The sequence below is a fragment of the Drosophila grimshawi genome, unplaced genomic scaffold, assembly GCF_018153295.1.
Source record: "Drosophila grimshawi isolate 15287-2541.00 unplaced genomic scaffold, ASM1815329v1 contig_131, whole genome shotgun sequence".
Taxonomy (NCBI): domain Eukaryota; kingdom Metazoa; phylum Arthropoda; class Insecta; order Diptera; family Drosophilidae; genus Drosophila; species Drosophila grimshawi.
Genome location: NW_025062826.1, coordinates 1 through 27,554, shown reverse-complemented (window position 1 = coordinate 27,554; position 27,554 = coordinate 1). Strand labels below are relative to the sequence as shown.

At 41.4% G+C, this 27,554-nt stretch overlaps 6 protein-coding genes and 3 non-coding genes across 16 annotated transcripts; 2 read left to right on the top strand and 7 right to left on the bottom strand.

Annotated features, from left to right (window-relative positions):
• Positions 1-59: 59 nt before the first annotated feature.
• On the top strand, positions 60-1,849 carry LOC6568953. The gene has a single exon (XM_001995403.3). It carries the CDS (start codon positions 544-546, stop codon positions 1,792-1,794), a length of 1,251 nt encoding a protein of 416 aa, XP_001995439.2. The 5' UTR covers positions 60-543; the 3' UTR covers positions 1,795-1,849.
• Positions 1,850-2,796: 947 nt separating this feature from the next.
• LOC6568954 (Golgi-specific brefeldin A-resistance guanine nucleotide exchange factor 1) lies at positions 2,797-10,061 on the top strand. Of its 4 annotated transcripts, XM_032741180.2 has the most exons (11): positions 2,799-3,157; positions 3,233-3,431; positions 3,591-4,007; positions 4,116-4,582; positions 4,671-5,642; positions 5,733-5,941; positions 6,004-6,230; positions 6,305-7,541; positions 7,615-8,681; positions 8,949-9,220; positions 9,281-10,061. In XM_032741180.2, the coding sequence occupies exons 1-11, from the start codon at positions 3,056-3,058 to the stop codon at positions 9,836-9,838; spliced, it is 5,727 nt and encodes a 1,908-aa protein (XP_032597071.1). In that variant the 5' UTR covers positions 2,799-3,055; the 3' UTR covers positions 9,839-10,061. The 4 variants fall into 4 exon arrangements, with proteins under 4 accessions (XP_032597072.1, XP_032597073.1, XP_032597071.1 ...); XM_032741181.2 differs by lacking the exon at positions 9,281-10,061 and adding an exon at positions 8,741-8,870 and having other exon boundaries at positions 2,797-3,157; positions 3,591-4,582; positions 8,949-9,004; XM_032741182.2 differs by lacking the exon at positions 9,281-10,061 and adding an exon at positions 8,741-8,864 and having other exon boundaries at positions 2,797-3,157; positions 3,591-4,582; positions 8,949-8,989.
• A 417-nt stretch (positions 10,062-10,478) lies between these two features.
• Positions 10,479-10,550, bottom strand: Trnah-gug. Its single transcript has one exon. It is a non-coding gene; the product is annotated as a tRNA-His (tRNA).
• A 337-nt stretch (positions 10,551-10,887) lies between these two features.
• Positions 10,888-10,959, bottom strand: Trnah-gug. The gene has a single exon. It is a non-coding gene; the product is annotated as a tRNA-His (tRNA).
• A 473-nt stretch (positions 10,960-11,432) lies between these two features.
• On the bottom strand, positions 11,433-11,504 carry Trnah-gug. The gene has a single exon. It is a non-coding gene; the product is annotated as a tRNA-His (tRNA).
• A 2,980-nt stretch (positions 11,505-14,484) lies between these two features.
• On the bottom strand, positions 14,485-15,516 carry LOC6569021. Its single transcript, XM_001995405.3, has 2 exons — positions 14,974-15,516; positions 14,485-14,908 (listed from the first exon to the last, which is right to left on the bottom strand). The coding sequence occupies exons 1-2, from the start codon at positions 15,487-15,489 to the stop codon at positions 14,570-14,572; spliced, it is 855 nt and encodes a 284-aa protein (XP_001995441.2). The 5' UTR covers positions 15,490-15,516; the 3' UTR covers positions 14,485-14,569.
• Positions 15,517-15,750: 234 nt separating this feature from the next.
• Positions 15,751-18,421, bottom strand: LOC6569022 (beta-glucuronidase). Its single transcript, XM_001995406.3, has 5 exons — positions 17,032-18,421; positions 16,656-16,972; positions 16,326-16,590; positions 16,126-16,264; positions 15,751-16,063 (listed from the first exon to the last, which is right to left on the bottom strand). The coding sequence occupies exons 1-5, from the start codon at positions 18,244-18,246 to the stop codon at positions 15,900-15,902; spliced, it is 2,100 nt and encodes a 699-aa protein (XP_001995442.1). The 5' UTR covers positions 18,247-18,421; the 3' UTR covers positions 15,751-15,899.
• A 567-nt stretch (positions 18,422-18,988) lies between these two features.
• LOC6569023 (beta-glucuronidase) lies at positions 18,989-24,512 on the bottom strand. 5 transcript variants are annotated; one of them, XM_001995407.3, is made up of 10 exons: positions 24,494-24,512; positions 23,309-23,366; positions 21,221-21,627; positions 20,836-21,148; positions 20,243-20,780; positions 20,039-20,182; positions 19,884-19,968; positions 19,656-19,832; positions 19,453-19,591; positions 18,989-19,373 (listed from the first exon to the last, which is right to left on the bottom strand). In XM_001995407.3, exons 2-10 carry the CDS (start codon positions 23,352-23,354, stop codon positions 19,180-19,182), a joined length of 2,043 nt encoding a protein of 680 aa, XP_001995443.1. In that variant the 5' UTR covers positions 23,355-23,366; positions 24,494-24,512; the 3' UTR covers positions 18,989-19,179. The 5 variants fall into 5 exon arrangements, with proteins under 5 accessions (XP_001995443.1, XP_032596877.1, XP_032596879.1 ...); XM_032740986.2 differs by lacking the exons at positions 23,309-23,366; positions 24,494-24,512 and adding an exon at positions 22,701-22,795; XM_032740988.2 differs by lacking the exons at positions 23,309-23,366; positions 24,494-24,512 and adding an exon at positions 22,253-22,307.
• A 730-nt stretch (positions 24,513-25,242) lies between these two features.
• Positions 25,243-27,439, bottom strand: LOC6569024 (negative elongation factor D). Its single transcript, XM_001995408.3, has 5 exons — positions 27,260-27,439; positions 26,469-27,181; positions 25,948-26,394; positions 25,406-25,887; positions 25,243-25,343 (listed from the first exon to the last, which is right to left on the bottom strand). The coding sequence occupies exons 1-5, from the start codon at positions 27,320-27,322 to the stop codon at positions 25,312-25,314; spliced, it is 1,737 nt and encodes a 578-aa protein (XP_001995444.1). The 5' UTR covers positions 27,323-27,439; the 3' UTR covers positions 25,243-25,311.
• Between the last annotated feature and the right edge of the window lie 115 nt (positions 27,440-27,554).

Here is a 27,554-nt window from a genome sequence, read left to right as displayed (position 1 = left end):
TGATTAGTTCTTATAATTCATAACTTTTTTTAATAATTTAAATTTATGACAATTATCACTGTAAATGCATGCTGAAATTCTTCCATGAAATATCGCATTTAAGAGTGTCATCTAGTTTTATATTGCATTCTCCTCCTTGAATACCAATCAAGTACAAATTTTCAAAACCAAATTTGGTATCTGGATGAATAATGCATTTACATTTAGAAAATTATCATTATTCGTCTTTAAAGTTACAAGTCTTCTACTAGCAAGGTAAACAAGCCAAACATGTTTTTTGACTGCCTCCTGAAGCGAAAAGAATACAAATAATAATACGGCTCTGCGTCCTAATAAAATCTCGAAACACGAAACCCCTGAGCAAGCATAATAACACAGGTACTTGGTGAAAATTCAATGGAAATGAGATTTTGTGAACTCTGCAGGTAGAAAATCAACTCATAGGCCTATTCGAAAATTCGTGGAAACAAAGAGAGTATATTCCATGGAGCTATACCTAGGGCCGGTTTCAGTTCGTCTTTCAGTTGTTCTTTTAACCTCGAAATGAGCACAATGTTCGCACGCTTACTGGATTTCCTTTTGTTGCATTTGGCTCTCGTGCAGTGCATTAGCGGACGGTTGTCGCCGATTCCCAAATTCTACTACGGCCAGGACAGTACAATAATTGTGAATACTGAAAAGCCCAATCCAAAATTGATTCCAAAGTTGCAGAATGCGCTCTATTATAATATACCCGTTTACAAAGTCATAAGTCCAATCAGTGGAGTGCCAAGAGCAACTGCAATCTCAACTACGCCAGCACCAAGCCTTGTCGACGAGTATCCCAGGGATTTACTCTATATCGCACGCAATAAGTTGGGAGTAAAGCGTTTGGACCAGTTGCCCAGCATCGGTGAGCTTGGCAAGATGCTGGGCACAGGCAACGCCTTTGAAACCATTAAATACGTTCGCACACTTACTTCCAGTGACCAGGGCATATTTCTGATGAAGACCTACTTGGAATCGTTGGACTATGATCTTGCCAATTCGAGAGAAGAAGCCACTCGTAATTCTCTACCTGAGCAAAAAGATAACGATGAGGACAATATTACAAATAATTCAGATATAGATGCAGACTATTATGATACGTCCGTCAAGATAAACGAGCCAACAACAACAAAGAAAACAATTATATCACCACACTTAGATTGGGGGGAAGAGCGCAGCTTAATACAGCGTCCCAATGATTTTGAGAAACAATATAGTGTGGCTGGTTGGTCAGAAAACAGCACAGCGCCCAAATCTATGCTGGGCAAGCTAGTGCTGGTGGCACACAGCCAGGCAGCCCATCAGCAGGGTGCGGTGTCGGTTTTACCTCCCGTGCTCGTACGAAAGCCATTGCCATATCACTATCCGATTCCATTGCGACCTGCACTGGGGCCTCAAGCTGCAAAGCCCATGCCAAGGCAAATTATAGTCCCCACCGTAAATCCAAGCCGCCCAACAAAGAGGCCGATGCAGACCCAACTGAACATACCCAAAGAACCGTCGACGACGTCATCAGCCACCCATCAACGTGTAGCGCCGCATATTCAGCAGCTTGCCCAGATGGCCAGCATATCACCTGAGGTGCTTAATGATTCCCTGCAGCAGCAGCCCAAGCTGGCCGAGTTGGCCAAACGCATCAGTCGATTGCCGCTGGTCCACCAACATAGCCAGGCCATTGACTCACAGTTATTTATGGCCGTGAAGAGAGCTCTGTCGCAGGACGAGAGTTTAAAGCGTTTACTTGGAGCTACGCAGACATTAAAATAGATGCGCAACTGCGTCAATAAAGTATAATTAAATTAATAAACATACACACTTAGTCTGTAGCTTTACTTGAAATAAATCAAAATTGTTTACATGCAGCACATAACCCTATTTCGAAACATGTGGCGACACCTCAAAATGCAAGATCTGAGTTAATCGGCCAATGCATTATTAAATGTCGTCATCTAATTGGTCTAGCGTTGCCTTGCATAATTTTCGCCTATCTACAGTCATCGAAAATTTACTGTCGAACGCACAATGCAAATTAGCCTAATAAACAATATATCATTTATTTTACATTTAAATTTGTTAGTCAATTCAAAAAAATGATGCACCCAATATTAGTGCAGCACTTTGGTAAGATTGCTAATTTATTCTTTGTCCATTAAAAATAGCACTCGAAAGTTCTAGTTATTAAACAAACGAGCGTGCATTGGACAGCATAAAATATTCGTTTTAACAAATTATATAGTATAAATAGCTTCCACCTGTTAGCAAACCCGTCCTCGTCTGATTGACATAAGGAATGCCTGGTAAATGACTTTTTTCATTGAATAACATAACAGCGTGAGTTGCATTAACATTAACAGCTGAGTTAGTTATTTGACCAAAGGGACAGATGATATCGATACTAAATTTGAACCGATAGATCCGACAATACGTACCTTCGACTTGCAACGGCCGTTTAAGTGCCCGCCTAGTTCGAAATCATTAAACCAAAGTGCATATTGGATTGTCCAGATATAAACACGTTCATGAGTAACTATAGATTTAATATGCATTATAAATATGGAAAAGTTCACATAACATTGTTAATGAAGTTCATTAAGACATTTGAAGGCATTAGAAAAATGCGACTTAATCGATTACGTATCGAAAAATTAAGAAATACCCTTAATATGGACATATCGAAGTCATATCAACCAACTTGACAGAGTTGCTTTTGAATAAACTAAACAGAACATACACTTCGTAAACGTCACCAAAAACTTGGGAAAAAACAAATAATTGACAAATTTGGTATATATAAAATGTTTAATTAAACATACTGTTCCGTACACATTTGGTGCGAGTGTGTGTGCCTGAGTCTGAGCGTGTATATGTAGCCTGCCTTTGCTGTGTCCAACTGGCAGTAAAAACATATGCACATATGTGAGAGAAAAGAAGCAGCGGGTTTTCAATAATTGTTTGTTGCGTGCCAAATTCTAAAAGGTGGAAGCCAATTAGGTGCAATTATAGAACGCAGCTCGACAATCTGGACGCAATGTCACTCCCAGGCAACGGCATTTATGTGGTGCGCGGTGAAATGGCTACGCTAGTGACGGCCATGCGACGTGGTACGCGCTGGAATGCAACAGCCTACGTGGTAAGTGTCTAATACATATATTTATATATATATATATATAGATGTAGATGTAACGAGATTTGTGAATCAATTCAGGATGATGACAAGGACGCCTTGCTGAAACTTTTCATCGATCTGAAGCAGGTGCTAAACCGCATTGAGGACTTGCGTTTAATTGAACCGAATGTGTTCCTAGCACCCTTTTTGGAGGTGATTCGCACTGCTGACACCACAGGACCATTAACTAGTCTCGCTCTAGCCTCGGTGAACAAATTCTTGTCATATGGCCTGATTGGTAAGGAAGACATGTACATCAACCATTTAACATACCTATATAAATCAGTAGATGAGCATCTGAGAAAATATTCATAAGATTATATATTTGCTTTGTAAAGGAATCGCATGTACATATATTTTATGCTGCTAAAGGCGTTAAAGTATTTTTAACCTTCAGATCCCACGACTCCAAATCTTGCTGTGATTGTCGAGATGATTGCGGATGCTGTGACGCACGCCCGCTTTATGGGAACGGATCAGTCATCGGATAGTGTAACATTTATGCGTGTCATCGAAGTGTTACACACTCTCATCCGTAGTCCGGAGGGTGCCGCTGTTAGTAATGAGTCCATGTGTGAAGTGATGCTCAGCTGCTTTAAGATCTGCTTTGAGCCACGCCTTAGCGAGCTGCTTCGTCGTTCCGCCGAAGAATCACTCAAAGACATGGTGCTGTTATTCTTCATGCGGCTGCCACAGTTTACGGAAGACCGCAGCGACACTGTGTTGCAGAAGCGCTTTACCATCTGTGATGCTTCGGCTGGTGCACCTACAGAAAAGCATAGGCGCAAATCACATACCGCTCTGGCTGTGCAACGTAAGTCATCCACATCCGATGAGCCGCCTCAGACTCCGCACAGCGCGCCGATGGCTCCTACGTATTTGAAGGCGCCCATACTTGCCACTACACCTGCTTCTCCCGCAGGCAACATTCTTGATATGCAGGGCAAGATCACACAAACACCCACCACAACAATTGTTGGCAATACTTCACTTTATGTGCCAAATATTCAGGTGGAGAACGACAAATCTGATCTGATGCCAGCTGATGCGGAAGAGGAGCGAACAACACTCCCGACTACTTCGTTGACCGAGGCCAACAGCAGCGAGTATATCAACTCTGTGGGGGTGCGTTTCACCCAGCAGTCATCTTCACAAGATGCGGCTGCCTTGTCAACCTCACTGACACCATATGGGCTGCCATTTATCCAGGAACTGTTCAGGTTTCTCATTATACTATGCAATCCGCTAGACAAGCAGAATTCAGACAGTATGATGCACACTGGTTTGGGTCTGCTCACAGTTGCCTTTGAGGTGGCCGCCGACAACATTGGCAAATATGAGTCACTTCTGGAGTTAGTAAAAGATGAATTGTGTCGAAGCTTAATATCGGTTAGTCAACCATATTTTAATGATGGGTTACATAGACAACCTCCGAAAATCATTTGCTTAAATATTTAAATTTAATTCTTTTCAATAGCTACTGAGTTCGGAGCGCCTCAGCATATTTGCCGCTGATTTGCAACTTTGTTTTTTGCTCTTCGAATCACTGCGCGGCCACCTGAAGTTTCAGCTGGAGTGCTATCTAAAGAAACTAAGCGAGATCATTGCTAGCGATAATCCAAAAACTCCCTACGAGATGCGCGAACTGGCGCTGGATAATCTGCTGCAAATGTGGCGTATTCCCGGCTTTGTCACTGAGTTGTACATCAATTACGACTGTGATCTATACTGCACGGACGTGTTTGAGAGTCTTACCAATTTGCTAAGCAAATACACACTCTCGGCCACCAATGCTATCTACAGTACGCATATCATCGCCATGGACACGCTGATTAGTGTGATTGATTGCATCGAACACAATTGTGCTGCTGCCAAGAACAACAACAGCTCTTGTAACAACGATCTGGTGCAGTCATCTCCGGCAGGCGTTGGTGGCAGCCGTCATTCCCGTCATAATAGCGGTCTTGAGGGCATTGTTATTGATAATGGCGAGGAACCTGTGGAGAACATTGCGAGCTTTATCAACAATAGCTCACAGCGTTTGCGCCTGCAGTCAGGAAGCGAGGGTGGCACCATCACCAGTGAACAGCTGGCGAACGTTAAGCAGAAAAAGCAACTGCTGTCTAAGGGCACAGAGTGGTTCAATCAGCGACCCGACAAAGGCATTCAGTACTTGCAGGAGCACGGCATTCTGCACACTCAGCTTGATCCTATGCAAGTGGCGCTTTTCCTGCGCGAGAATCCAGGCCTAGACAAGAAAATGATTGGTGAATATATATCGAAAAAGAAGAACGTCGATTCGAAAATTCTCATCAACTTTGTGGACTCGTTCGACTTCACGGGGTTACGCGTTGATCAAGCATTGCGTCTCTACCTGGAGACCTTCCGCTTACCGGGCGAGGCGCCATTGATATTCCTCGTTTTGGAGCACTTCTCCGATCATTGGCATGTAAGTTAAAAATATACGAGTGCTGTCAATTTCGTGAGCCAAATATTTTAATTATTCAATAAGTTTTAATAACGGAGTCATTACTTTCAGATTCAAAACAAAGAGCCGTTTGCGAATGTTGATGCCGCCTTCCGCTTGGCATATGCCATCATCATGCTGAACATGGATCAGCACAATTCGAATGCCAAGCGACTTAATGTGCCCATGACGCAGGATGATTTCACAAAGAATTTAAGAGGTTTGAATGGAGGACAAGATTTTGATCAGGAAATGCTGGTCCAGATATTCAATGGCATCAAGTGAGTTGCAGTTGCGATTAAAGTATATTCGAATGTGCTTAAATATGTGTATGTGCTTACAGAAACGAAGAGATTGTGATGCCCGCCGAGCAGACGGGTCTCGTACGTGAAAACTATTTGTGGAAAGTGTTATTGAGGCGTGGCGCCACCCACGATGGTCACTTCCACTACGTCAACGATGCCGCCTACGATAAGCAGATCTTTAACATTGTGTGGGGCGCCTCACTCAGTGCTCTGAGTTTTATGTTTGACAAGAGCACCGAGACGGGATACCAGCGCACTTTAGCGGGTAAGAGAACTACTACTACATTAGACAACTATTGTTTTAGTTCAGCACTTAAGCGTCCAATTTGCACTTGGCAGGATTCAGTAAATCGGCAGCTATATCAGCACATTATAATCTGAATGCGGACTTCGATGCGCTTATATTGACCCTGTGCAAGTTCACAACGCTGTTGAGCAGCGTCGAACAGCACGAACCGGCGCCGGCGAACAATGAGATTCAACAGGCTGTCAACTTTGGACTGAATGCTAAGGCGCAGGCGGCCATGCGAACGGTATTTCTGTTAGTTCACGGCTATGGTGATAGTCCGCGCGACAGTTGGAAGCACATTTTGGATCTGTTTCTGCAGCTGTTCCGTCTGAAGCTGTTGCCCAAAACGCTAATGGAGGTGGAAGACTTTTGCGAGCCTAATGGCAAAGCCACGCTAATATTGGAGAAACCGCGTGAGAAGCAAGAGTCGGGCCTCTTCTCCAGCCTCTACTCGTTCATCAGCTCTGACGGCCAGCGAGAGCCTACTTTCGAAGAGCAGGACTTTATCAAGCATGGTCGTAAATGCATCAAAGAGTGTCAGCTGGATCAAATGCTGCAAGAGTCTAAGTTTGTCCAGCTAGAGTCATTGCAGGAGCTACTCAAATGCGTACTGTTCCTGTTGAAGGGGCCAGACACACCCAAGTCTACTGGCGGCCAGGCCTATGCCGAAGATATAACTGTCTTCTGGATGGAGTTTCTCGTCAAGATTGTCGTCCATAACCGAGATCGTATGATCCCATTGTGGCCAGCTGTGCGGGATAAAATGTTTCAGCTGCTGTATAGCAGTGCAGAAAATGGGTATGATTATTTGCTTAATCGTTGCATTGTTGCTATGCTGAAGCTGGCCATATATCTGATGCGCAACGAAGAACTCTGTCCCGTTGTGCTGCAGTCGCTCAAAAAGCTGCTTGCACTGAAACCGGCACTCTTGTTGCGCATTTCAAAGCAAGTTTCGATTGGCATCTACGAGCTGCTAAAGACTTCAGCACAGAACATTCACTCCGAGCAGGATTGGCAGATCATATTCAACTTACTCGAGTGCGTTGGCGCTGGTGCTGTTCCGCCCAACTTCGAAGATGGATTACAGCTAACACTCCCAACAACCAATGACCGTGGTACATCCGATGGCACACCGAGTAGCGAAAATGATGTAGGTACTTCTCTTGAACGCGGTTACACATCTGACTCGGAACTGGGCAGGTCTGCGACTGCCCCACCTACGTCTAGTCCCAGCGTTGAGAACTGGATACTGGTTAACAAGGATAGCGAATTGACCACAGCATCTAGGTGCGTTTTAAAGTGTTTCTATCCGTACTAAACTAACTATCTGTACTATCTTATCACAAATCTTCTATTCTAGGCCTCAGTCGCCGCCCAGCTCCATCACGCCCACTGTAAGCTCATTGGTGTTCAACTGCCAGCTGCTGGACCATGCGCCCTTTGCACTGTTCAAGTGCTGGGATTCGCTTGCCTTTATCGTGCGCAGTGTGGCTCATATCACACCGTATAACTTTGAGGCGTGCGTGCGATGCATTCGGATATTTGTGGAAGCGTGCCGGGATGGTGGCATACGCCAGCGACGAAAATTTGAAGCATCAGTCAAAAAGCGTAACGTGAAAAACCGCCAGGAGAACACACGTGAGCCAGTCGTTGACCTGTCCACGGCAACCGGTAATTTGACTTCGTCGCTGGTGAGCGATGTTGGGGAAAATCATCCACCAAATGCCGCAGAGCAGGAGGAATTGGCGCAGCGTTACGAGCAATTATCAATTCAACTACTCGACCTCATGTATACCTTGTACACGCGCACGGCACAGATCTTTCGCTGGTGGGCAGAGGAAGGCTGCACAGTGCCGCAATCCGGTGCACTGTGGACGCCCGGTTGGTGTCCGCTACTCCAGGGTATTGCCCGGCTGGCCATGGATCGGCGGCGAGAGGTGCGCACTCATGCTATATCCTGCCTGCAGCAGCGTGCCCTACTTGTGCACGATTTGCAGACCTTGTCCGGAGCTGAGTGGTGTTCCTGTTTCCAGCATGTCCTCTTCCCGCTTTTGAACGAGCTATTGCCAGAGAGTGTCGCAGCTAGTCAGCTGGACGCCTGTCTGTTGGAAGAGTCGCGCATACGCACGGCCACCATTATGTCAAAGATGTTCTTGCAGCACTTGACGACGCTGATTGAACTGGGCTCCATCTTCAACGAGCTATGGCTCGAAATATTGGACTATATTGAGCGATTTATGAAGGTGGGCTCGGACACGCTCTCGGAACAGATGCAGGAAATACTCAAGAACATGCTGCTCGTCATGCACTCGGTGCGAGTGTTTCACAATCAGGACGGAACACTCCAGCAGGCTCTGTGGGAGCTAACATGGCGGCGCATTGGCGACTTTCTGCCAAACCTCAAAACGGAACTGTTCCACGATGAAGGTGCGTTTAGAGTCAAATGTAAAGCATAGCTTTAGGGGGGTAACACGTTTCGCATGCAGCTTTGCTTTCGCCAGCTATTTCGTCGGCAAAGAAGAAACCATGGACCCGTTTCCGTGTCAAGTTCAAGTTGCTAAAGAGCCTGGACAAGAAGATGAGATGATGCCTTGCCATTGCTGCTCGCATGTCTGTGTTCGTCATTGATCATTTTTATTTCTTGGCATTCATTTTCATATATAGAATTGAAATTTCCTACTGCACCTTTTGCAGGCAAGCGAGCCCAAACGTTAATAAACGCTGCAGCCGCTGCAAACGTTCATCAGATGATGCCGTCTGTGGCCATTATGCCCAGTCAAGCACAACAGCAGCACACGGAGTTGATTGTCAGCTCTGGTGTTGGTGCTGGTACTGACCATAGTGATCTGGATAGTGGTGCTGCCACACCACTGGTGTCACCTGTTGAATCACCCCGGCGCAGCATCATTCTGCAGCCGCCTATGACGGAGGCACTGCAACAAGCGCCAAGCTTTACATTTGCTCAAGTAAGCTTGTCTTAATTTGTTTGCTTTCTCAGCTGATTTGTATTTGTAAAACCTCCATAGCCCATACAGGTGCCTCCCCAACAAGCCATAGAACTGCAGACTCCAACTAACAATAACGCGTTGCTGCCCGATTTGATCAATGAAGCAGCCGCAGTGGCTGTTGCACATAGCACAACCACGTTAACAACACCCGTTCACAGCCCTCGGCAAGTGGAAGCTCCAATTGGCGCACCCGCACCCATCACCAGCAGTAATAGCTACGCTAATGAGGTGCCAGCTACGTCGCTAAATTTAGAGGAGCACCAGCAGATGCAAATGTATCAGCATCACCATTATCAACATTACCAGCAGCAGGCGCAACAAACGACGCAGACACATCCGCCAACGCCAACAGAAAGTGTTGTGCCACTCAGTCATCTGTTGACCAAGATGCCGAACACATCCATTGTGCACAGTTATGTGCCGGTCTACGAAGCTCCATCGGCGGTACAGACAGTCAATGCAGCTGAAATCTATCAGGAGTATGTACAGAATCCTTACAACATAACATTGCAGCAGGTGCCGCAAGATCAATCACTACAGAACAGTCGTCGGCTGAGGTGCTCTTTCCAGCTGTAGCCACGCCAGCCAACTATTTTAATGTTAATGTCGATCCTAGCACCATACCGCCTGGCTCTGAGATGCTCTATGGACAGCAGTAGGTAGCGAACATGATGGTAACCTTTGTTTCACTAATAAGATGGGAAAACGCTTATTTTATTTTTATGAATTCCTGGTCAACCAAAACTTCCAGTTTTAAATATCTTTTTTAGTATACATTTTAATAAACGCATTCCGCGAGCGCGCACGTTTTATGATTTTACAATATGACGAGTAATATTAAAAAAGGCTCTGTAATTATTCGAACCAATTCGATGGGTATTTGCAAAACGATAAAGCTTTATACCACTGCTTTATTAACGGAAAATAGTTTCAATTACAATAATTAGAATGCTATTTATATGAATATACAATATGTATGTATGTTATTCAAGACAGCAATTGTAAATAATCAAAATCTTAATCGTAAAATATACAATAAATGTTGCATATGCAAAAGAAATCCATTTGTGAATGAAAAAACTGTCTTGGATTCCCAAGCTCATATGCTTTGAATGATTCAATAAAATATATTCAACGTACAGACGATTTCGCATTAAGCAAAAAAACAAAAACCAACCCGGGACTCCGTCCGTGACAACATAGGCTCCAGCAATATTGCCGTGACCAGGATTCGAACCTGGGTTACCACGGCCACAACGTGGGGTCCTAACCACTAGACGATCACGGCTATGCCTGGGCGATGCAAGCCGACATTCAAAGCTCTAAACATTAGCAGGGCGACAAACCCATGAAATATACATTAATTAGCAAATGTTCACCTGTACGTTTTTTTAAACTGAAGTGTGTATAATCCAAATTAAAATATTAATTAGATGTTGCATCCCAAGAAAAAATCTCTGTCAATTCTGCATTGCGGTGCTTAATCAGTAAATGAGTCTTGCAAAATGTACCCAGTTATCAATTTTATTTATGGTATAATATACTGGTATATGATAGTTATTGTTAATGCTCTCAAAAAAAATTTAAAATTCAACCAGATTCCGTGACAATGTGCTTCGAAACATTGCCGTGACCAGGATTCGAACCTGGGTTACCACGGCCACAACGTGGGGTCCTAACCACTAGACGATCACGGCTATACCAGTTGTTCGTGAATGTTGCCCAAATTTCGGTTTTTACAACTAATGAAAAATACATTCTTTTGTGTTCTCCTGAAATTATAATTGAAAGACAGGTGGCGCTTAAATAAGTATTGTTTCGTATAAAAATGTCGATATAACAGTTGGCAACAAATATCGAAAGATAGATGGCGCTTGAAAAGCTTGATAAATAAGAAACTGTCAAATGGTATTAGCATTGGAAAATCGTTTAGTAATAGATGCCACACAAATAAAACAGCTTAAAATAATAACATCCGTAATTAAAGTTAAAACTATTAAGTTAAATTTTCTGTTCGCGAATAATTGCCTTACGAATAATTAAATATAAATTATATTAAAGAAGTTTTTCGTTAAAATAATTTGTAAATTTATTAGAAATCGAAACTTAAGAAAAAAATATTACATATACATCTACAACCTGACTTCGTGACAATGCTCGCCGAGAACAATGCCGTGACCAGGATTCGAACCTGGGTTACCACGGCCACAACGTGGGGTCCTAACCACTAGACGATCACGGCTACACCAGGTTGTCGATAATTGGCGTCCAAAAAGCTGTTTTTTAAGAAATCTTACAAAATAAAAGATATTGATGCATATTTTTCCTTTCTCTTTAGGTGAACCAAACTTACACACAGCTTAACTAAAACGCAAACGATTGCTTTAAAAATCAGTTTGAATACATAATTTAAAATTCGTAGCAATCGGTAGCCCAAACACAAAATATAACTAATGTCTTAAAGAGTTGTGGATCATTGCTACATCAGTTCATAAATGTGGAGCAAGAGCCTTAAGTTGAAACCCGGCGTTCAGTAATCACAGCCAACTGCAATGACCCGTTGTGGTTCGGGCGCAGCTGCAGCAGCATCACAATGAAGCATTGTTGCAAATGTGTAACCAAGTGTAACAGTCGGCTAGGCGAACATGTCTTTAAGCAAGTGTCCTGTTTAGATGAACAATGCGCTGCTGCATTTGCTGTGAATATTTATGTCGATTGTGAACACACACATGCATATGTGTATACATTTAATATAATAATAAATGACGACTCTAGTTTTAATTTTGTTGTGTATTTAACTAGCTTACTTTTACCAGGAGCACAGTGTGAAACTAATTTTAATGCACAGCTAATTATTTCTGTAGACAGCTTGCAGTATGTATATACATTTATTTATTCATAACGCTATAAATTATCGCCCAACAGTATGTTGTTTTTGGGCTTCCATTAGGAACGACTATTAAATACATCGATTTTTTTTACTAGTTCATAACAGGTCAACATATATAACAGTTGGGATAGGCAGTTGCCTGTTGCGATTTTGTTAGAAAATCCTATAAATACTTTATGTGTATATTGGGTTCTGAATGGAACTATATTTGGAATTTGGAAAGGTCGTCGAAACGTTAGTTTTAAAACAACTTACACACAGATGGCTTAGGGATGACCGATTTGGCAAATCATCAGCAGAGCTATCAGAGATTTTCTTGTTGAGAATATCAGAGTTTTCCAACAGGGTTTATTATAGGTTGAGTGACGCTTCATTGATTTTTTGTTTTCTATTGCTGACGCATTATGCATGTGTCGTTAAAATCTTCTCAGTATATTTCTTTACGCTTTCTCCCAATTTTGATAACCTGCTGTTTTCGTCGATGTTGTTACGCTTCATTGATTTCCCATTCTGATGCATTAACGAATTGCAATTTTTAAGCATACCAAACTGCAAGTTGATCAATGAAAGGGTCAAAGATTTAACCGGTTGCATTCGAATAGGCACTCAGAAAATCAGCTAGGTATGCTTTATCCCCTGACAATCTAAAATGAAACCAGCCACGTACCCAGAGAGCTCATCGCGCAGGTAGACTATGGAACTTCTCCTACTTAAGATTTACCAGATGCTGGGATAGAAGGATGCTGAATACCTGTCTCTTTGTTCAGCTTGATTGGGTTTTGAAACCGCAGATCTCCACTCCACCAGCTGCGTTACCATCTGATTAATGTTGTTGTTTTTCTTTTAATTGATTTTGAACAGGTCAGCAGCAAACGAATTTTTGGTTATACCTGATTTTCGAGATATGTACGTACATAAATGAGTTTAACGATCAGTTTTTCGCTGTTCTTTGTTACACTTTTCAACTCTATTTGGATTTTAAATTTACATGTTGAAAATGTTGCTTGAGTTGTTGATGTTAATAAGGCGAGAAATAGGCAAAGACATTCAGAAAGTCATAAAAGGTGCTCTATTTAATGTTCCTATGAATGTAATTTAATCCCATACAATGCTTGCTTAGAGAAGTTCCCGCATTTGCTGTGCTCCTAAGCAAAAACATTAAATGATCGTGACGAGAAGCAGCGGTAATTGCTATATAGCAATGCTGCCAAGCACCCTGGAGCTCAAATTGCCTTATTGTTTCGTCAAAGAAAAGATCAAGGGCAGTTTGATCAGTTGCACCTAACGCAGTGTGCATTAGAACATATATGTAGGCAGCCTGTTGCAAACTGCTGTTTACCTGGCCTTAATTTGCCTCAGGGCGTGGAAAATTCTCACGCGTACCATCTGAGTTTTAGTTTTCGAACAGCATCTTGAATAGTCAAAAGCAAGAAGCGAATAATACACAACACACACACACGCAGAAACTTAAAGCCTTCAACATTCAAAATGCAGATTAGTTGAAAATAAGAAAAGATCGAGAAGATTCCATTAAGCGGCTCATCGTGGGAAATTTGCTCTACACTTCTCTTGCATTTCTGTTTGCTAGCTTGTTCAGAGTTCAGCACGTTCTCTAAAAGTTCTCACAAATAGAATCATCAATTTATTTAAAGCAAAGGTATTTCCCTTGTGCGGTAAATGTTGGAAAATGCAGTTCGATTTCCTTGAATTTTTTGGTAAACTATTACTATCCCTTTCCTACTCAGCTTTCAAATGATCAAATCTAAAAATCCGAATTGTTAACCTTCAATACACCATAGTTTCTGTATGTCTTCCTTTGGGCTTACAAATATTCCGTTTTTTTTTGCAGCATTTTCAACCATTCTTTGAAACGTGTTTTTGTTGTTGTTTTTAATCCTTTTTAAAAGACACTGTCCCTTAAAAATATTTGCCTGATAGCACCGAAGATGCTGCATTGTCGATTTTAACTTTTTCATTTGCTTCAGGCACATTCACTGAATTCAAAATAAGCGAGATTAACAGATGAGACAGACACTTCACAAAACTACTGCTGCCACAGCACCCATTAAGAAATTTATTTTCAAGTCTCTAAAGGTGTAGAAACTCGTTTGTTCAAAAAGGAAACCTTAATGAAATTATAGTGGTGGCTTTTCATATCTTATCAACTTTCTCCACAGGTTAAAAAATAATGGAGGTTCAAATTCCTGCCAGGAAGCAACGTGCTGCTCGACCTGAACGCCTATTGTGATATTTTATTAATTTGATGCTGCCTATTTATTAAATTAGCATATTAACGTTTTCTCGTTGATCAATATAAATCTGCGTGTCAAAATTTCAATTGCATAATTCGATTTATTAATGTTTATAAATGTGTATAATTCGATTTATTAATGTTTATAATAGTATTTAGTTTACTTTTAGTACTTAAACTTGACCTCCAAGCAACCAATCTTACTGTCCAGTCCAAAGAAGGGATTCACAATAGTTGTGTTCTGGAAATCACTCTCTCGTAAAGCGATTATCATATGATTATTACAACCCGTATTGCAGGCTACGGAAGCGCAGGCCATCTTATTGGCAATGCAATCGTCGATCAGACGCATGGACTCTCCCAATATTGAGCTGGTGCTAAATACAGCGGCAAAGGCACAATCCCAGGCCTGTGTAATGCGCCCATCGGCGGCGCACTTTGCTGCTTGCATGTAGGTGTTGAAGGCTTTCAGGGTCTTCACCGTGAAGGCGTTGGTAGTGGCCATCTAGTGCGTGAGTCGAAATATTTTTAGTTTGTGTTGCTTTGTCACTTCTTTTAATAAGTACTTACAGCAGTCGTAATGCAGATTGTGTAGTTCAGTTGCGAAAGGGAGTTTCGTTTCTCACAGTCGACTAACGAGTTTTTTAAATTGCTTGCGTAATAGCTTTTCAGGCTGTTGTAGGTGTTCTGCGTATTCGTTAGAATGCTGTTCAGATTGCTTTGGGCCGTATTCGAGCAAGTGGTTAGAGCGCTTCGCACTGTGACAGCCAATGGAATAGATGCGCTATAATTTTGGACACATTGCTTATGCCACAAGTCGATCAGCTCAATGGGATTTAGACGAGCTTTGGCCTCTTCCAGCTTTATGACAAGCTGATCAGCCTGAACAGGAATGACTCCCAGTTCCCGGGCATAGACATCTCGGAATGTGGCCAAATCATGCTCAAGCTGACTGAGCTTCGCTTCGTATTGCCTCTGGTTTTGTCTTACATAGTCCTCCATAAAGACCGAAACATTGGCCGCAGAAAATGTACCATAAACTCCAAGGCAGATTAAAAAACTGAGCAGCACGAAAATGTTTTGCATCTTGGCAGCAGTTCAAATGATTGTGTCGCCCATCGCTGGGTGCTTGTGTTTTTATATAAATGCTGCTCTTTTTTTATTTTTTATCAGTAATGTGATTCCCAGACCCAATCTGCAATACTTTCTGGGAAGAGCTCTTTTTGCAATTCATTACTAGCCTTGCCCAGTAATTTTATCAGTGTTTGCTTAATTTTTTAACTATTTCTGTAAAGCTACATTTCCAGGAATGTATTTCAAAGACAATAAAATATATGCATACAAACATTTATTTTTATGGTTTATTTAATAATATTTGAAGAGTATAGATATATAACACAGTGTTGTTATCAGATAGCTAATATATTTACATAAATACGGGTATAGCTTAAAGTGCGTCTGGACCTAAGCCTGGTATATTTTTCTGACTTTTTATTTTAGTTCCACTCGATAATGTAGTTAAAGAGATCTACGGGCATACTGGCATTGTCCAGTTTCAACGCGAGTGCATAGTATCGCTGTCGCAAGAGATGAGCCACAGCTTTGGGTTGTCTGTCGCGCGTGAAAACTCCCTTTTTATTACCGCCCACGCGCGTGATGGCTGCACATAATATTTTTAAGATAAGCTATTTATAGGTCATATCGCCAGTGGTGTTTACTCACTCTGTTCTGTTTTAAAGTCGGCAAAGTTCCACACAAATTCACCCATGAACCATTTGAGCTGTCGCAATTTATCAAATGCTTGGAAGTGCTTTGAGAATAACGTTGTCTGATATTCCTCTGACCAGATAAAGGCGGGCAGCTATATATATATGTAGAATGCCATTAGTGCAATATCTGATTAAATGTCCTACTGGTCTTACTGTGTGATATCCTTCCAGAGTATCACCGCCATATTCAAAGACAATGATCGGTTTTTGATAGCGCTCTCGCCAATATTTTGCCTCCTCATACATCGGACTCACAATCATGTCGGTGCGTCCCGCATTGTGATACCAGGCGTTGTAACGATTGAAGCCAATAATATCCAAAAACTGTGACATCTTGCACTTGGAAGGCGAGTCTACGTTACTGGCAGCCGTTAGCGGTCTTCCATGTGCGATACCCCGCGTATAATTGGTCAAAGCGCTGTCAGAGAACAGATCACACTATACTTTTCAGCTTCTCAAGCTTTATATTTGAATTCATTTTACCCAAAATATGCTTCTGCCGTCATCTTCTGAGTGCGCGGCTCGTTGGCTATCGACCAGGCAATCACGGAGGCGTGGTTGCGATCGCGATGAATGAGCTGCTCCAAGGCAGACATGTGGTTAAGCAAAAGTTGTGGTTCGAATAAATCAGTATTAACACTGGGGCACTCATCGATGATCATAATGCCGTGCTTGTCTGCAAATTGCATGGATTCCTCAGAATAGGGATAATGTGAGGTGCGATATGCGTTCGCACCGATCCACTTAAGCAGATTAAAATCTCGCATAATCATCGCATTATCCAGGCCCTTTCCGCGAATCTGGCAACAAGTAAGAATTTATTATACATCAAATGCTATTAGGATGATATAGAAATTACATCGGAGTCCTCGTGCTTGCCGAAACCACGTAAATAGAGCGACTTGCCGTTGAGGTACAAGCCATCGTTGTTCCAGCTGAGACTGCGTATTCCTATGGGCATTCGATAGGCATCTATCAGTTGACTGTTCGCCTCTGCGTCGCTCTCATCTGTTGAGAACAACAGGAATTCCAGGCTGTACATATAGCCGGGCACGGGATCCATTAGATAGGGCCACCAGGGCTTAACATTCGTTACGAGCAGAGTGCCGTTTCGAAGTTCCCGATTTATTTGATGAGCGACCACAGTGCCTGTTTCGTCACGCAACTGCACAAGCACATAGTTGGAGTTCCTAGCCAAGGAGCCCTCGTTTCCAAACCACAAACGATAATCAATGCGGCCAATTTTATTGATAGAAATCAGTGTCCTCAACTCCACGTCGCTAATGTGGGTTTGCGGCGTTGTATAAAGGTGTACAGATCGATGAATGCCGGCGTAGTTGAAGAAGTCAAACGTATATGTCTGCACATAGACGACACCGTCATCGTTAGCCTGCTTGAGCACTTTGCCCTGTGGTATGGTGCGATTGTTGAGCCGATTGTCGACCATAATCGTAATGCGGTTCTCGCTGCCGTACTTCACAAAACTGTCAATCTCCGCTTCAAATGGCAGATGACCAAAGTTATGACGTAACGCAGCCTGGCCATTGATCCAAACAACAGCTTGGTAATGAACGCTACCAAAACGTAGCCAGGTGCGTAGCTTATCCGTACGCCAACGTGTGGGCACAAAGAACTGTCGTTCATACCAAACTGTGCCCACATGATCACGCAATTGCTGGTCCACGGTCACATCGTTGTAGGAGGCTGGCACTGGCATCAAAATTGTGCTATGGTTCGTCGCTCTAAGGCTCTGGTTGTACCACTTTTCGCGTATGCCCTGCAGCGGATCGCTGGCATTGCTCCGTAGCAGCAACCACATACCGTCCAAAGAGCGCACCTCCCGTGTCTCAGACTCCCGCGGATACAGCAATCCCACTGTGGCTGGTGGCTTAATATTTGAGTAGCTATATTTGATTTCCTTAAGTTTTTGCTGTTCTTGATGTTGCTCGGGCTCAAACTCTGCCTCAAATTCCTGCTGATAGGCAAAGTCATAATTTTCCTTTGGACAAGCTGCGCATCCATTGAAGAGAAAAACATTGAGCAAAGTAATCCAAATGCATGTCGAATTACGCATTATGTCGGTAGGATTATGTTTATCAAAGTAAAGTAAAAGTTTCTATAACATTATATGTGTAATGTGTTGAAATGCCCGTATCGCTGAATTCCTCTGTAATATTATTCATATTACATTCAACACACATATATACGCTGATGGAATGCTTTCTGCGATAACAAACGTTCAACTGGGTGGCAATGAAAGTATTTGTCTCGCTCTCTCTCCATAATATGGTGACATGACGATTGTGCGTCTCATTTTTGAGGTACCAGGCTTAACATATGTTAAGCAGCTGCTGTGGTGGTTGGCCGATGAAAACGATTATTTTGGAGAGATATTTTCCGTTTTCCTTAAAGCATTTAATAATTTTTTTTATTTAAGAATTTCTTTCATTTTTAAAATTGCATTTAAATTTATAAACACGATTCGTGGGTTGAATTAATTTTTGAATTCTATCCTAAGTATGAGTTCTCTAGTCGAGATTATATTTAAATATACATTCGTGGTAATTTCTTCTGCATAAGTATGCTAATTGAAAGAACTTGATTTTTGCCAACTACGGGAAATCTCGGAGAATAAATAACGTTTTATTTCTTGCATACCATAAAAGACCACTTGCTCAATTTTATTATGTAACCCTCATGTACATTAGCATATAAGTGTAGTCAGGCAAACTCCGAATAAAAATAAAGCTCTCACAGGCACAACATTTAGAAGATAATTCCTTTTCTTCGACATTAAATCTATCAACGTTACAAGCGAAACACATTTTATTTAAAAAAGGGCATTGCCACTAAAATGCATTTGTGGTCAGTTCAAAGTTTAACAATGGCTATAAAAACAGTAAAAATATTTACAATAATTTCCTTTCGTATGTACTTAGGTATATATGATTGTACTTTCTATCTGCTTTTAGTTTAAGGGTTTCGCAGATGTATCATCCCATCAGCTTCATAGGTCACTGGAATCGTGCTTGACACTGTTACCCACATCAGCAATGTAGGTGAACAGATCATCTGGCAAGCTGCACTGATCCACCTCGCGACCTAGAGCAAAATATCTCTGGCGAAGGAGGTGTGCTGCTGCTTTGGGTTGGCGGGCACGTGTAAAGACGCCCTTTTTATTCCCGCCGACTCTGGTGTAAGCTGGTGAAAAGGAAGGAGTAAAGAAAACCAGGAAATGTTCAGAATGCCTTTAAAATAATTACTATATAATTGTACGCACATTGCGCCGTCTTGAAGTCTGCAAAGTTCCACACAAATTCGCCTATAAACCACTTTTTGCGCCGCAAGGCATCGAAAGCCTTAAAGTGTTGTGAGAATACCGCGGTTTGGAACTCCTCAGACCATACAAAGGCTGGTTGCTTTAACAAGAAATAAAATCTACATTTAAGTTGCAATTGTGTTATTCGCTACTAGTAATCTTACAAGATGAAGACCTTCTAGCGTATCGGCGCCATACTCAGCCATAAGAACGGGTTTGTCATACTTTTTGTTCCATGCGGTGGCTTCTTCAATGACACGCTTCGTTACCATATCCAAACGACCAGTGTTGCTATACCAAGCGTTGTAGCGATTAAAGCTGATTATGTCCAGGTAACGTCCCTATAATTGGACTAGCTAAGCATGTGAATTATACTTCAGTAAGCTACTTACCGCCTTGTCATCAGTTGAAGGTACTGCGATAGCCGCTGTAATTGGTCTTGTACCATCCAAGGAGCGTGTGTAGTTAGCGACAAATCTGTGAGAATATACGCACAATAATTTATTATATAAAGTTATGGGCATATAATAATACTTGAGTAACTCACTGGAAATAGGTGTCGGCATTTAATTGCCCCGTGCGCGGTTCATTAGCAATCGACCACATAACCACGCTTGGATGATTACGATCTCGGTGCACGAGCTGCTCCAGAGAGGATTTGTGTTTGCCCAACAATACCTGATTGAAGTTTCTGCAATTGCCAAAACGTTAGATAGAGATTTAAGCTTATTGGAACTGCTCGAAACCATACTCAGTATCCACGCTGGGGCATTCGTCGATGATCATAATGCCATGTCGATCGGCAAACTGCATCGATTCTTCTGAGTAGGGATAATGCGATGTGCGGTATGCATTGGCGCCAATCCACTTAAGCAAATTAAAGTCACGTGTCATTAAGGCATTGTCCAGGCCCTTTCCGCGAACATCGGCGTCCTCGTGGCGTCCAAAGCCACGAAAGTATATCGGCTTGCCATTAATGAGGAATGTTGTGTTATTCCAGCTTAGCGTTCGTAGGCCAACATTTAAACGGTACACGTCCAATAGCTGCTCATTGGCTGCATACAGCTTGATCTCTAGCTTGTACAGATATCCTGGATCAGAATGCATAAGATACGGCCACCAGGGGTTAACATTCTCGACTTGCAATGAACCAAGGAGCTTGCTGTCTGAACGAACATTGGATACAAGATCACCCTCCCTGCTGTATAGCAGCAGTCGTGCATATAAAGTGTTGTCCGCCTCATTAGTAGCGGAACCATTCACAATAATACTGTAATCAACATGGCCCACTGGAAAAGATATACGGTTAGTTATGTTCCATTGTGAGTTGTATTTGAATCTTACCGCTGTTGTTATTGGTCAGATTCGTTTTGATGTCGACCTGCTCGATAAACGTTTTTGGTGTAGTGTACAGATGCACGGAACGATGAATACCCGCATAGTTGAAGAAATCAAATGTATAGCTTTGAATTATGGTAACGCCACCATCGTTGGCCATTTCCGATATTTTCCCCTGCGGCACAGTTGTCTGTATCAATGCATTGTCGCACATAACCGTGATGCGATTTTCGGCACCGTATTGCAGCAAATGTGTGACCTCTGTTTCAAAGGGCAAGTGGCCCATCTCGTGCTTTACGACCAACTGACCGTTCATCCACTTCAAAAAAATAAAAAAATGGGTCAACAAAACATTGTTATTCCGCCTTTTATTTTATCGCCAACGGCTTACCACAAATGCCTCATAATGAACACTGCCAAAACGCAACCACACACGCTGCTCATGAGCCCACGATCGAGGCACGAAAAACTTGCGATCGTACCAAACTGTGCCCACATGATCCCGCAACGCCTGCTCCGTTGTGATATCATTGTACGACGCAGGCACAGGCATTGGAATGGTTGGCCTGCTCTTGCTCAAGTCATCCTTGAACCAACCATCACGTATCCCCTGCGTTGGGTTCGACTCGTCTGAGCGCACAAAATTCCAGATCCCGTCCAGGGTACGCACCTCTCGCGTCTCTGACTCGCGTGGATACAGCATGCCACGTGAAGTCTGTACGTCCTTGTTGAGTATAATAAGCGCTAAAGTTAAGTTCAGAATATAAAAGGCAAATACCAGAGATGTGAGTGAGAGAGCTGCAAGTAGAAGAAAGAGCATATTAAATGTATCATATGTCATATGCCGTTATTGCCGCAACAAAGTGACAAACGACAAGAACTACTATCTGAATCAGGACTTGAGATAAGAGACATAGATAACACAATCAATTTCGCTTTGTTTCGTTAATTAATAAAAAAAAAAGCGGCAAAATCAATATCTGACTTTGGTAGAGTTTTTCTTCTTATAAGCTAAATCAACTTATCAAAAAGTTAAAAATAGAACTGTAAACATAAAACGCAAAATTTCGGAAATTCTTCAAGAAATGTATTATAAGGAACAAATACACATACATTTTATAACTTATAAGTCTAAGTCTACCACTATGTCTTCACACACTTTATTGGGAATCGCCTTCCATGACTGCCGAGTTACAACTCAAAACTCTTTGTTACTCCTTAACCGAGCAGGGCTAGCAGGGCGAGCGGGCTATTTTTTTTTTTTTTTGCTAGCACTGTAGATATGTATATACACATGTACATTTATACATAGTATTCTTTAAAGTCGGCCAGTGCCAATGTCAACGCACATTGTAAGTTGAAAAAAGAATACCTCGCATTGTTTGTCCATTTTTTTCATAATGTCTAAAATGAATGTACTCACATTTGCATTTGTTATGTTGAAAATCAGTGTGCGGAACGTAACGGAATGAAATGGAATCCAATATTAATTGTTCAATCTTACAATAATGAGATTAAAAACATTAGCACTCTTTCGTCCGTTACAGTCGCAGTAGCATAAAATTTATAGCGCTCTTTGGAATTGGAGTATGAACTACAAACACTTAGCACAATGCCAAACAATGCAAATCAAAAGTGCATCAAATTTATGAGTAATAAGCTTTTAACGTTTCAAGAGGAGTAGCTGGAATAAACAGCTGTTCTTAAGCATGCTCACGCACAATAGCTCTCTCTCTCTCTCTTCGTCACACACGGACAAAATAATTTGCTGATTTTTGCGTTCGTACACTGGATAAATCTAAATTTTGTTTAGATTATTAATCACATGCAACGCTACAAACACTATAGACAACATAAATCGAAAAACAAACATTTAAAAAGTCTTCTCAAGCCCATAATATCGTAGTTATAATGATGTGGTGATATGAGAGCTATTCTATTACTCTCTCGCTCGCCCGTCAAAAGCACACTGATGCCGTCATTTGTTAGGTGTTAGTTTTTAGTGCTGCACTTCTACATATTTATCTTCTGATAACACGTTGACAAACGTAAAAGCACAAAAATGTACATGAAAAAGCTATTCTCGGTGGACTCTAAATTTGATAACAGCTATTTGCAAATATCGAAATCAAACAGTCAATCAACCAAACGCAATGGATATCCACTCAAAAATCTAAAATGTTCTTTTTGTTGTAAGTTATTGAAATTAATTTTAATTGTGGTATTCACTAGTGGCTCTAACTTACACATTTCTCTGAATTGCTGAATATTGCGCTGTAACTGCAGCCAGCTTACTGGAGTCGGTGCGCCAAATGCAGCTACATTTAAAAGACCAAAGAGTCGCAAGTGGAGCAATCACTTAAAATGCAAGGCACATCCAATTGCATTTGCATATGTATGTTATAAAAGGCGCGGCACAGCTAATACATTTGCATATGTTTTTTAGGGCTTTAAGTCAATTAAAGTACCAACAACTTACCCCAGATTTCAAGTTTCCGACGCGTTAGGCGTATCTTCAAATGCATTCTTCTAGTGAACTGCAACGTGTGATTGGTCAATGTGAACTGAATTTGAATAAGTTGTCGAGTTCCATCGCTTGCGAGCCCATCAGTGAACATACAGCTAGCTGGATAAGACGAGCACACACAAATACCCAAAGTCGTGGCCGCAGCCATTACCCATCACCCATGCAGTTTATTGCGGCTTCTATAAAAGTCAGCGCAGAACTCGAATCCGTCGAAACGCAGGGCGGATGTGTCATTAAGCAGGGCATTGCTGGGCTATTTAGTAATTCACTCGATTCACTCTTTACATGTAGTGCTGGGCTGGCCTCAAGCGTGTGGCAAACGCGGAGTTCACGCACAACACTAACATACAACCATCAACCACATAAGTCATAGTTGACGGTTCGACAGTAGGCAGCTCTCAATGAACCGAATGTGGCCCTAATAAGACCCCCCCCCCCCACACACACACACGCGCACACACTGATAAGTTGACCATTCCAAATCCAAAACTGTGTTCATTGCATTGTATGGGGCCAACAAAAACCGACAAGAATTGCAACTTAAAGCATATCAGACTGCTTTGATCGGCCAGGCCAGGAACAGGCAGGGGTCATCGGGGTTATCTTTCAATGAATTCAACAATTTATTTTGCTTGTATGCCATCACAATCTACATAAGACTACTTGCTTAGCTGCATCAATTGTTCTTCGATTTTACCTTTTACTAAATCCCAATATAAGTTCTTACCGCTTTTACAATGTTAAATCTGCCAAACTTGTTATAAAATATATATATATGTGGTAATTATGACAAGTGACAAGAGAATGTCATTAATCAGCTACAAAATATATTATATTATATTATTTTGTAGCTGATTAATGACATTCACTTGTCATTTTATAACTTGTCATAATTACCACATAAATATATTTTATAACAAGTTTGGCAAATTTAATATTTTAAAAGCGGTAAGAATTTATAATGGGATATAGTGTACTCTAACAAAAATAATGGCAACGAAAAATCTAAATGTGAATGTTACTGAAATTGATAAATTAAGCCTATATGAAAGAATATTTACTATTTATGTATAAGAAATTACATATTACGTTAACCAATATTAAATTTCAATATAATTATTTATTATAACACTTTACCCATTTTCACTTTTGTTGCTTAAGTGCTTTCAAACTCTTCGATTTTCGCTTCAAATTTTTTGAATTAAGTTTTAGGCGCACTATCTATTGGAATTTAAAATGGTACATATCATATTAAGCTTAGTCTTCTTTAACATTTAGCACTTAATTAAAAACACTTTGCCTTAGGTCAACTCACGACAGCCAAAGACGAAACCATGCATAATAAATGAACAAATAATCACATATACGCACACAAATACATGGCCAAATTTTTGACAGCGATGTCGACGAGATAGGCGAGCGTACGCAGACCGACTGATTGCTTAGCTTGAACTAGGCTTACGGTTATGCCACTCTTGCCTCTAAGTTTTATACATAAACGTGTACATACTACTAATATTACATAGCAAGCCCTCAATTAATGAGATTGAACTAACAATAGGATTTTGTCATTGTTTTTATTGTGTGCATGTCCATTTACGTATCTATATGTAAATGGACTTTTTGATCGCGTGCTTGCCTTTTGCTTACCCACATGGGGGTTATTGTACTCTATAAGTGCAATGTAAACAATCTCAGCTGTGAGATTATCGACAATATGGGCTTACTTGATTTAGTAGCTTGCTAAACTGAACTATTGAGGCCCATTCGGTGGCCAATTTTGATAGTGATAAAATGACCGCTTTGTCTACTGCCACTAAGCTGTTAGTTTGCTTAGTGCTACTATCGAACAAATGTACAGACAACAAAATAAAACTCCACTTAACTAACTCACGTACATATGTATTTGGACTCAAAATAAATATTTCGTAATTAAATTGCTAAATAATTGGTTGTCATACAGTGGTGTAATGCGCCTTACAGTGAACTGAAACACAGGAAAAATGTTATTAGTAGAAGTAATCAACTTATTTATCGTAAAGGACATACCAATGAATTCCGAGACAGGATCGTTGTCACCTTCACCGCGCATTGTGCCAGTGATTTCTTCGTTTTCGACCATCGGCAGAAAGAGCTGCACAAACTCCGCGGAATAGGGATGGGTGATTGTTTCGAGCACTTCGGTAACGAAATAGCGAATCAGGGAAACATCCGTATCTTCTATTGCACAGCATTGTTTTATGTATCGCAGCACAGGAACAACACATCCGCGTGTCAGCAGATTTACCATGCGATCCAGAATCATCTTTTTCATCTCCAGTTGCACAAGTATCTCCAATTCATCCTGCTTGGATTCGAATAAACGTATAAGTAGAAAAAGTATTTGCTGCTGTAATGTGGGATGTACTCCGGCAACTTCATCAAGTACTGCTAAATGTGTGGGGCAACTGTCAGTAGATAGTTTAAAGTAAGATGGTTCCATAACAACATTTTCAACCCAACGGATAACACCAACTCCCACAACTGGAAACCTTAAAACATAAAATATATGCATTTACTATGATTGAATTTCTCCAAGTTAACATGCTTACTTTATGCAGTTGTATAGTGTCTGCAGCTCGGCAATGAGTTCTGTGGAGCCCTGGTCCACATTGCAGATAGCATGGGCCTTTTCAATTGCCTGAATGGTGCTCTTCAGTTCGTCCTTGTTTAGCATTCTCTCAGTCAGGGTCCGCTTCTTTGCTGGCTGATCAATAACAGACGAGGCATACGCCAGCAGAAAAACATACTTGGGCTTATGCTCCGGATTGATTTTGACACCAGCTCGAAAAAGTGCATCGACCAGTAATTCCAAAAACTGAGGATTACGTATCAGATCTATTGGTGGCGGATCTGAGCCCGAATAATTTCGAAATAGTACGGTGATATCTGCTGGATTCAAGGTATTGCGTGTTAACATTGAGGTTAGAGCCTGACACGCCTGCGGATATACCGCCGAACCATTAAGAGCCATTGTGATGGGCGTAACATTTTGATTGCTAAAAATAATTACAGAAACAGGAAAAATGTGAGCAATTAAAAAAAAATTAAAATGTGATTGAATTTTGTGTACTTTTGCAAAGCGTATTTGATGATTTCCTGGGATAGTCGCTTCATATTGAAGCCACCTTTCTGTTCCTGACTGAGCACTTGGATCAGCACTTGCGAGTAGACATACGTGTGCTGGCCATGACATACCATGCGGGCACACTCCTGAATGGCGCCGTGAACGTCATCGGGATTATTTAGAAATTTCACAATTGATGTTTTGAGAACGCGGGAAAAAACTTCAATTTGCTGGGCGGCCGTTGAAATTGATGTGATTTCACTTTGGAATCCAGCATCCGATATCAGCTTAATGGTAAAATTCAACATTAGGCAATCCGGATATTCTTCAGCTAACCGGTATATTAACGATCGCCACGTATAATGATCGATCATTTCTGTTAGCCAGTCTGGCGTCTCGCCCTCCTCGGTGAATATCGTATCCGCTTTTTTCGGGTCAAACGACTTGAGAATCATTTCCTTTAAATGGTTCTCTACCATGGCCTGGACCTCGGTCACCTTGACCCCAGCTAAAATGAGCCACTCGGCAAGAAGATTTGCCATCTGAGCTACCGCTTTATAGTTTTCAGATAACATAGAAATCACTTCTTCTGGTGAGCCACCAGATTGGAAGTAGCGCTTCAGCTGTGTGAAGATGCCTGGCTCCATTATGTAATCGGGCGTTAGAAACTTTTCCAGGCATTCTTGAATCGTCTTTTGTGGATTGTCCTCGTGCAGATCCTGTGATTTGTTTAAAAGACAAGTAAATTGTTTTGATAGGACGGCTACACGTTGAATTAAATGTAAATGGTTGTTTACCTCAGTATTTGACTGTTGTTTTGCACGGCCCTGCCAACCAGACTCATCGTATTCAACTTCCATATTTATAATGAACAAGGCGCATTCACGAATTTAAAACTCAATATATCAAAATTATTATATTACAATTTTATTTTGATTAAAATGCACAACATTAATCGAAGCATCTTTTATATCGATAAATATAAATTCCGATATGTATCAACATGCTTTCAAGCAATTGCTTTATAAATATAGTGTTGCATTTGCATAAGTATAGATAAGCAATTATCGAATACCACCACCAAAAGAGAAA